This window comes from Cucumis melo, chromosome 4, assembly GCF_025177605.1.
Source record: "Cucumis melo cultivar AY chromosome 4, USDA_Cmelo_AY_1.0, whole genome shotgun sequence".
NCBI classification, from domain to species: Eukaryota; Viridiplantae; Streptophyta; class Magnoliopsida; order Cucurbitales; family Cucurbitaceae; genus Cucumis; species Cucumis melo.
In genome coordinates this window covers 28,962,402-28,972,470 of record NC_066860.1, presented here as the reverse complement: position 1 = coordinate 28,972,470, position 10,069 = coordinate 28,962,402, and the positions used below count along the sequence as shown (strand labels likewise).

General features: G+C 36.4%; 2 protein-coding genes across 2 annotated transcripts; both read left to right on the top strand.

Moving 5' to 3' along the window:
- Positions 1–323: 323 nt before the first annotated feature.
- On the top strand, positions 324–4,680 carry LOC103487018 (V-type proton ATPase subunit d2). Its single transcript, XM_008445204.3, has 10 exons — positions 324–824; positions 1,712–1,832; positions 1,942–2,049; positions 2,196–2,298; positions 2,729–2,809; positions 2,900–2,985; positions 3,099–3,158; positions 3,302–3,350; positions 3,976–4,110; positions 4,242–4,680. Exons 1-10 carry the CDS (start codon positions 644–646, stop codon positions 4,371–4,373), a joined length of 1,056 nt encoding a protein of 351 aa, XP_008443426.1. The 5' UTR covers positions 324–643; the 3' UTR covers positions 4,374–4,680.
- A 2,845-nt stretch (positions 4,681–7,525) lies between these two features.
- LOC103487020 (uncharacterized) lies at positions 7,526–10,005 on the top strand. The gene has a single exon (XM_008445207.3). The coding sequence runs from the start codon at positions 7,833–7,835 to the stop codon at positions 9,852–9,854; it is 2,022 nt and encodes a 673-aa protein (XP_008443429.2). The 5' UTR covers positions 7,526–7,832; the 3' UTR covers positions 9,855–10,005.
- The last annotated feature ends 64 nt before the right edge of the window (positions 10,006–10,069 follow it).

The window sequence follows — 10,069 nt, the reverse complement described above, 5'->3', positions numbered from 1 at the left end:
TAGACTCTTATGGTTCATCGGTGATAGACCATGTAGCAAATGTTGGTCTATCGGTGATAGACTCATATCATTGATAGATTTTGATAAATTTTGCTATATTTGTAATTTTTTAAAAATGTTGTTATATACTTAATTATTTTGAATATGATTATTACACTTACAACTATCTAGATATTATACATATTATTTTAAGATGAAAAATTGATTATTATGTGGACGAAAATCCAAAATAAAAAGGCGAAGCCCAAGAGTAAGAGCCCAGCCCATGTTTCCATATGGTCTATTCATACAAATGAAAACAATACTAAGAAGGACAATACGGTAATATCACAAATTATTCGTACGCTTTCTCCAATCAGAATCAGATCGATCGGCATCGTCGTCATCATCTGCTTCCATCTGTTCTTGATAATCGATTTGCTGATTCTGCAACTCGGATCCCAAAAAGGAGCTTCAAATTCTCCGATTCCAGGGCCTTTTTCTCTCAGCAATCAGAATTATTCGTACCCTTCACAGTTCTGCTTCGTTAGGTTTCTCTCGGAGGAGGCGTTTGGTTTCTTGCCATTGCTCTCCCCTTCCCTTTCCCCACTCCAGATCTTCTCCTCATTCATTTTCTCTTACCGTTTCCATCAGCTTCTAGAGAATGTATGGTTTCGAAGCCCTTACCTTCAACATTCATGGAGGCTATTTGGAGGCCATCGTCCGGGGACATAGGGCTGGGTTGCTTACCGCCGCTGATTATAACAATTTGTGTCAGTGCGAAACCCTAGATGATATCAAGATGCACCTCTCTGCCACTGAGTATGGCCCTTATCTCCAAAACGGTAGGTTACTCTTGATTTTTTTATTTATTTTTTAAAATTCTTGTTACCTAGATGAATTATGAAATTGGATGAGGAAGTTGGGGGGAATTTTAGTGTACTTAGATCTTTGGATTAATTGTACAGGAAAGAAATCGGTAGAGTAATTGGTTTGTTGAGGATACAAGCTGTCAATGAAATTGGAAATGGATCTTGTAATGGGTTTTCAGGGAGTTGAGGTTATTATTGTTTGGTATTTGGAGCATGAAGTTAGACCTATGATTTCTGTTGTGGTATTTCGAGCTTGAAGTTACACCTCTGATTTCACCAGATTTACATCAAGTAACTATTGGTTGATTAACTGTTGAAGTACACAATTCTGTTTCTGGCAATGAGCTGGTAGGTACAATAGTTAACGCTGCCTCTTTGTGATTGACTTTTGAGTAATGGAGCTGATGGAATACTTTTGAAAGTGGCAAATGCAGAGTATCGATGTGGTTTTGGTTGAGATCATCCGTTCTTCTTTTTCTATGAACGTTGAAGTGTCCCACACGGCTGTATGTCCTTGCCTTTCAAGGAGAGAGACTGGATTTGCTGTTGTGTGATACTGTATGATGAGATATTGTATTTCAGAGTTATTCGAGGATCTAGAATCCATATTCAACAGTAGAAGGATTTTCCAATAGGGCACCATGAAGAGACCACGTTCGTAGTTAATAGTATGAAAAATTGAATTTTGCACAATATGAAAATTTTAGGATGATTAATTTTACTCTGTGATTAACTTATGTGATTAGTGCCTAGTTCAGACTTCAGTCTAACTCGTCAACAATTCCTTGCATCGGCAAGTTACATTTCTTACTTGAAGGTGTCACATGCTATTTGCTTGCTAATTTCAACTTATTTTGTAGAACCATCTCCATTACATACAACAACGATTGTGGAGAAATGCACCCTAAAACTGGTTGATGAGTATAAGCACATGTTGTGCCAAGCCACCGAGCCTCTGTCTACCTTCTTAGAGTATATCACGTATGTTGAGTTTCTTGTCTGCAAGTTACTTTTGTATTTTCAGTGTCCGTTGTTGTTTTGTTGCCCTCTCATAATTCTGAACTCTCAACTTGATGAAATTTTTACTCAGATATGGTCACATGATTGACAATGTTGTCCTCATTGTTACTGGAACCTTGCATGAGAGAGATGTTCAGGAACTGTTGGAGAAGTGCCACCCTTTGGGCATGTTTGACAGGTACTATCAACTGATAACTTCTGCATTTCTATTCTGTTGCATGTTGCCTGATATTTCCTACCAAAGAAGAAAAAATGTGTATCTTACCCTGAAATTGACGGTATCATAAAATGTTCTCATTTTTTCTTCTTTTTATTATTTGCTAGCATTGCTACCTTGGCAGTTGCTCAGAATATGCGAGAACTTTACAGATTGGTGCTTGTTGACACCCCTTTGGCTCCATACTTCTCAGAGTGTATCACATCTGAGGTATAATGCTTGATTTTGTTCATGTTCCATTATTGGCTTCAATTATTATTATTATTATTTTTATTTTACTCTAAAATAGTAGCATAGATTTCATGATATGATGGCTGTACTGTGTGTACAAGTGTAAGGACATAATCGATATGTTTTATTTTCTTTTCTAAAAGGATTTTTGAACTTTTTGTTCTTTAAAGGAATTGGTGTCAGAGAACTCAATTAGGGAACTGAATTTTTCATTATAGTCCTGAGTAAAACTAGGTTTGCACAATTACTTCTTCGCGTCATAGCAGATGATGCTAGACACCCTGATGCATTTTCATGGTATTGATGTGTTACCAATGCGCAAGCTAGTCCTACAACGATTTTGTCTATTAAGTACAGTACATATTCATGATAAAGCTACGGTTTGGTGTTTCTGTCTTATTTTTGCTAGGATTTGGATGACATGAACATAGAAATTATGAGGAACACTCTCTACAAGGCATACCTGGAGGATTTCTACAGGTTTTGTCAGGTGAATGGAGGTTAATAAGATATAAAATGTTTTATCTTTTAGCATAAAAATCCCAGTTTCTTATCTATTTGCATATGATTTTGGAGGTAGAAACTGGGTGGTGCCACTGCTGAGATTATGTCTGACCTCCTTGCTTTTGAGGCAGATAGAAGGGCTGTGAATATTACCATAAATAGGTATCTTAATGCTGGTCAATAAATGTTTGCTGGGTTACCGGGTTTCTTTTTTGTTTGTGGTGATTATTATGCTTCAACATTTCCTTTGATTAAGTGCATCTCATCTATTGTAGTATTGGGACTGAGCTTACCCGTGATGACCGAAGAAAGTTATATTCCAATTTTGGCTTACTGTAAGCAGTTTCTTAGTCTCAAATATATATTTTAAATTACATATTGTTTTATTTTTCTCAAAATAGTTGTTGATTCTATAAAAAAAAAAAAAAAAACATATATGTTGAGTGGACGATCTTCTAATGAGATTCCATATTAACAGTTATCCCTATGGTCACGAGGAACTTGCAATCTGTGAAGATATTGATCAGGTACTTATCGTGAATTTGAACCATAACGCTGGGAACTCATGAATTTGACTTTTAACACTGGGGTTCAATTACTCATTTTGGACAGCTAACTTGCGATGAATATAGTAAGAATGTTTTTTGGTCAAGTTAAAAGTTTACTACTTGATCTTTATTAGTTGTGTGGCTGTGTTGTGTCTATTCGGTAAGTTCGTGTGCTTTAAAAGGTTTGGAAAAATTCCTTGCACTTTCTTTTCGTTTCTGAAGAAATTGGCTTTAAATTTTATATGTTCAAGTCATACTCTAAACCCTCAAGACTTAAATTTTCACATGACAGGCTGATTAGACTAAGGATAGATGAGTAAGAACTAAAAAGATTTGAGGAAGTGGGTGGATAAACATGAACTACTTTTTGCCACCTTGGTTTTACTTTTATCAAATTGGCTGTGTCAAATCATCACTCGGTATTTAATTAAACTAAGTCCTCACTCAGCATCCATGTATATTGATAACCACAATGGTACTAGTTGTACGACGAGTATAATCTAGGAACTAGATTTAATTCAACCACGATGGTTTGTTACTTGGAAATGTTGGTTCAAAGAAGAAACTACTAAAATACTGATCGAACCTTTACTTTTAATTTCAGGTCCGTGGTGCCATGGAAAAATATCCTCCCTACCAGTCAATTTTTTCCAAGCTGTCATATGGAGAGAGTCAGATGCTTGACAAGGCATTCTATGAAGAGGAGGTGAAAAGGCTATGCTTAGCATTTGAGCAACAGGTTTGTTCTAATTCTCCAATCAATATCCTATTTCCAATTCTACTTCATGGTCGAACAGAAGTTTTGGTTATATCTCACACAAACTTGACGTGATGGAATCGGCATAACGTTTCGTTCTTCCTTACACGCAGTTCCATTATGGTGTTTTCTTTGCATACATGAGGTTGAGGGAACAGGAGATTAGGAACCTAATGTGGATTTCGGAGTGCGTCGCTCAGAACCAGAAGTCGAGGGTTCACGACAGTGTTGTCTTCATATTTTAGTCGGATTATTAAAAAGAAAAACCCGTCTTAATTAATCATATTTGTTTCCTGTTTTTGCATAATTCACTGTAAAATCATGCTCCATCTTATCCTATATTGTGCTGCAGAGGAGATGGGGGGTTCATACATTCTTTCCATGCAAGACTTTCATGTCTAAATAAGTGCTTTTTTTTTTTTTTTCTTTTTGATGTATTAATGGTTTAAAATTGGGTGAGAAATCATTGTACTGAGAAGAATGATATCCAGATACTGTGGATGTGAAAGAAGAAAGATGAAATTGAGTTTATATAATAAGTTTTTGTATAAATCAGCTTTGTCTGTTTGTGACCAGATGAGGTTAATAACAATTAGAAAGTTGTCTTATGATTTTACGGTATTAATTTTTGTCTTTATAAATTTGAATCATGAGTTTTAATACATATTTTATACACTTCGTATTTAGAAGATTTTATATTTGATTTGAAATTCAATACTTTTGCTAGTAAATATGGGGTTTAGTTGTTTGCAAGTACTTTTGATTCGTTGAGAACATAATGTGGATTTCAGAGGTATCTCCCACCATGGATCAATAGATTTGATGATTGGGAACATAATTCATGATTATTGTCATTATCATTTGTTGGATTTAACATTGATATATATATTTCTTGAGTTTAATAACATTAGCTTCGTCGGGACCAAGTCTTGAATTATCTGAATCATTCTCCAATCACAATGCTTAAGCTCGAGGAAGAGCTCACCACTGACCAATTTTAAATGATCTCGTCCTTTGAGCGACCAAGACAGACTCGAATTTTAACGATGTCCTATGCATCAATCCGGTTGTGGTGGAAGGTAAGGGGTAATGCAATATCATTTTCTTATACGACAGAAATCATGAATTGGTACTTCGATGATTTCGCTTTTGTTACATTTTTGGGCACTCTTCTTTTTCTCTATCCATACTTTATTGGGCCAAATTCGAAAACCAATTGGAAATTTTTATGAAATCATCATTTTTCGAGCCCACATGATTCTTCTTTGATTGTTTAGTTTCAAGGTTTATACCTTTGAGCTTCCAAAGTATTCTCTTACAAAGTTATGTTCCCCAAAGCATTAATTCTGTTCTGCCCTTGCCTTTTTTAGAGTTATTGTCAGAAAACTTTTCAAGGTTATAATGGGCCAGTTTCAACTCTGTCCGATAAACTGTTAGGTGATGGTAGTGACAAAGTATTGGCCAGTGGAGGAGAAGATGGTCCTGTTCGCATTTGGTTTCTTAGTACCAGTGGCAAGCGAGGGAATAGTGCATATAATTACCATAAGAATATAGAATATTGAGGCCGATAGAATTCATAGTTGGAACTGTATCGCATATAATTACTTTGAAATTTAGACTATGTTATCCAAAACTAGAGTGATAGTATTTGGCTGTGGTGTCAGTGCTTTGTCGATTAACTGGGATTAGTTCCTCATCGTAAATTTGTGTGTGCATGTCGAATATCCCAGAACTTTGTAACATATGCCTCAATTCTTGTAGTATTATCTCTGTTATTACTCGGTGTTCTCTTCTTTGCACTGTAGAGAGAGTTATCATTATCTATTGACAGCAATTATACATATTAACTTTTTCTTCTCTTTGTCAATGCGTCCAGGCATAAGTCTTTCCTTTTGGTTAGCATTGCAAGAGATCCCAAGGCACTTTTACAAATTTTTAACGCTATGAAATTTAGCATTTTCTTGAGCAAGTTCAATATTAAGAGACGTGAGAGGTCAATTGTCTTGTCGTGTTCTTTCTTGTAAATAAGCTAAGCAACGGTGTTGTCATAATGTTTTGAAGTTTATCTTTGTTGACTGTTTATGGCAACACCATGACATAATTAAGGTGCTATGTTATACAGCGTTTCAGTTGTCTTATTTAATTTTTCTTGGCCCTTTAATCCTATTGAGTTTAGATTTACGGATGCTTGTCAGAAACAATGAAGCTGAAGTTTATAGAAACATCAATATAGGGTGTAGTGGATGTTCTTAATTAAGTTATGCTTTTATAGTTTTAGTTGGATTTGAACTAATTCCCTTCTTTCTTTTTGAAGGGATAAAAGTTTCGTGTCATGGATCGTAGATAGTACAATGGAATTTTCAATTATCGATAGAAGATTTTTTTTCCTTACAGTGATTACTGGCCCAGAGCTTATTATTTTTTTAAAAAACAAGTTGATTGATAGTACGAAATCTACAAAAAAAAAAAAAAAAAAGAAATCCATCCGAATGAAGTTACAAAGAGATTACTCTCCACAATGGATAAAATTGAGTTTAAGCTTATACACATTTAAAGGAAAAACTTGTTTATACCAACAATAGAGCATGCAAAAGGATGTCATTTAATATGACTTTATTTGTCTTGAGAAATGCTTGCATTTCTTTTCATTCCAAGATGAACAATAAGGCCCTGTTTATGTTAACCCACAAAAGGTGTTTGGCCTTGAAAGGGTGACGTCTGAACAGAGGAAGAAGCCAATCTTTGAGGTCTTGGGGGAAGTCGAATGCCATTGGAAAGGAAGTCACTCAACATTTTTGTAACAATAAACTACAAAAAGAAACAAAGAACTGAGACCATATTGCATGAACTATCAACTTTGAGTTTGGAAGGTTTATATCTTTTCCTATATTACTTTTTAAACTTAGATTCTTTGAAAATGCAATATTTTATCTAAATGACATTATTCCTTTCATTAAATTTCTTTCCAAATTATAATAGTCTCATATAATTCTCTCTAAATAATTAGAAAGAAAATAAAATAAGTAGCTGCTCAAATTGAGGAAAGCAAGTTACTACCTATTTGCTAATTTTTCATATGTTAGCAATATACAATAACAATCTTTTAACCCAAAATTATTGTTAAAATTAATCAATCGATTATTTGGATCACATTCGAAATTTTAATTTAGATTGATAAGGTTTTATAAGAGATTATAATCTATATATAATGGTCTGTGATGATTTAGATAACATTACATTATTTTACTATATTAAAAAATAATTAAGAATTTAGGTTGTGGCAGTTTGTTTGACATTTAGGGTTGGGTGATGTTTTTGGAAAAGTGAAGAATTGATTTATTTTCTTCTTTAAAATTAAGGAGATAAATTAATTTCGTCTCTCTTTTAAGTATAATGTTATTAAAGATAACTTTGTTTTCTTTGGCAGAGGGAGGGAAGAAGAAGATGGTGAGAATTGAGAAACCAATAATCTAATTATCTAATTTTGTTGCAAATTCCAACGTCCTGGTTGACTCGTCAAGAGACAACACTGGACTCGCTCTCACTCAGTACGATCGTCATCTCCGCCTTCTTCCTCCTCAATTCTTCTTCAATTCTTTCTTAATTCTAATGGGTTTTCTTCTGAATCCATAACAGAATCACAATCTTCTCACAACCACATCCATATCCAATCAATCAATCCAATCCAATCTAAAACCCTAAAAATGCCCATCACCACCACCTCCGCCGCTGTTCCCGCCGCGACGATCCTCTTTCTGTTCATCATCGCCACCGCCACCTCCGCTCCGATCCTGGGCCTCGATTCATTTCTCGCTCAGCAATCTCGCTTCGACCCACATGCCTCCAACGACACATTTCTGTCCCTCTCATCGTCCCTCAAGAAATCTCTCTCTGTATCTTCTTCTCCTCCTCCTCTCATCCCTTCTTTCATCTCTTCTCTCCTCTCTCTCTCCCTTTCTTTCTCTCTCCATGTCCGTCTTGTTGGTGATTTTCCCTCCGATTCGTCCACTCATCTCTCCTCTTTCCTTTCTGCTTCTCTCCCTTCCGACCATTTCCATGTTATTGCTCCTTTTGATTCGTATCAACACCGTCTTGCCATTAAACATTCGCTTCATCTCGATGTGTCTCATGCCCCCTCTTTGGCTTCTCATCTCTCTGAGATCTTGAAATCTGAAATCTCTAATACTGCTTCTAGCCTCCGATCTTCGCTTCTTGCTGTTCCGTATGAGTCTGTGGACCGGGTCATAAAGCAGGATTTTGAGAAGGAGAAATCCGGTCAAGGGGTTTACATATATTTGCTTAATTTGGGCCCTCAATCCAAGCCGTATGCTTACAATTATGGCCACGGGGATTCTTCCCCTGGTTTTACCAAGTGTTTAGGAAGCATTTGGAGTGGTGGAGAAAGGTATTTGTGGGTTGATTTAGGCGCAGGTCCTGTTGATTATGGACCGTCGCTTTCTGGAGATGGGGTTCTTCCTAGAGGAGAGTTTCATCCTTTGGCGACCTTGCACGGCCGTCCCAAGTCCCAGAAGGCGCTGCTGGCGGATTTGGCGTCGTTGGTTTGGAGTGCTTATCAGGTTCATTTAGTTCCTTCTATGAGAATTCCTGTTCCTTTTGAAAGTTCATTGGTTGTTCAATTTATACATGTATATGGGTCTGAAAGTAGTGATGGAGGTGATTTGGATTGGAAGTCTATTGAGAGAACCTTGAGAGATGGTGGGATGTTGTTGGGTGAACAATCTTTGAGCTTCAAGCATTATAGTGTGAGCTATGCTAAGTGCCCAATTTGTGCTTTTGCTATTTCTCGCTCAACGAATTCATATACTTCGAGGTTTTTGTTTGATAACTATACTTTGATTGTGAATGAGTATCTGGATTCCAAAAGATTGCATCAGATACTGTCTGATTCTGCTGAGGAGTTCAGAAGGGCTGGATTCCCTGAGGAGGAGGAGATGGCTAGAGTGATTCCGGTCTATGTTTTCGATTTGAATTTGAACACAATATTGTTGCTTGATCGTTACCATCAATCTGTAGCATTTACAGACATGGTTATTGCTGTAAGGACTAAGAATACTCAGACTGTGAGTGATTATAGCTGTAATGGTCGTCATGTATTTACTCATACAAGAGACCTTGAGAGGCCACTTGTTGGTTCAATTTTACAAAGTATGTGGGGAGTGTCACCTACTCACTTGGCTTGGAGCTCGAGGCACAATGACACCATTGTGGATTACTCGTGGAGCATTGGGCAAACTCCTTTTGGTCCATTCTCAGAGCTTTCATCCTTATCTTTTGTTCAGAAGGATGCAGCAAGGAGAAACGTTATCTTGACAGCATTGAATAGCAGTATAACTAGTGCGATTGATGTTCTTAACTCTGTAGCTGCCCATGGTGGTGATAGAAGTCTGCTAAAACCGAAACAACGCACAGAGTTCATTCAGCGATGGAACCTTTTCAAATACAAACTAGACAAAGCAGTGTCTGTATTGTCTCATTTTGACTTTGAGATGGCTTTGTATTACGTAAGATCTTCAGATCACGACCTTTACACGCTTCATTCCATCGTCTACAATGCATCTCAAGAACTGGAAGCATCGTTGGTTTGCTTCAAAGACCCTCCATTTCCATGGGGTTCTGTGTCCGTATCTGTATTACTTTTCTTTGCTTTCTTATATGTTTACACAAAAAGGGATAGAATTTTCAAGAACAAAAGGAAGCAATTTTGATGCTAATTAATGGGTTGGAGAGTATGTATTACCGACAGCACATTATAAATGTAATTTCTTTGCAGAGTTAGATTGAAGCATTAGGATGTTGAATTCCGATCATTGAACTGGTTACTTTTTTTATTTGGCAATTTGCTTGACTTCTGGGTTATTATTTTTCTATGATTTTGCAATATTTGAGATTCATGTAGTTATTTTCTGTTGGTTTATACATG

Coding starts and splice junctions, on each gene's coding strand:
- LOC103487018 (XM_008445204.3), top strand. CDS start 644: ATGTATGGTTTCGAAGCCCTTACCTTCAACATTCATGGAGGCTATTTG. Junction 3,351..3,975: donor TCTGTGAAGATATTGATCAG/GTACTTATCGTG, acceptor TTTTAATTTCAG/GTCCGTGGTGCCATGGAAAA. Junction 4,111..4,241: donor GCTTAGCATTTGAGCAACAG/GTTTGTTCTAAT, acceptor CCTTACACGCAG/TTCCATTATGGTGTTTTCTT.
- LOC103487020 (XM_008445207.3), top strand. CDS start 7,833: ATGCCCATCACCACCACCTCCGCCGCTGTTCCCGCCGCGACGATCCTC.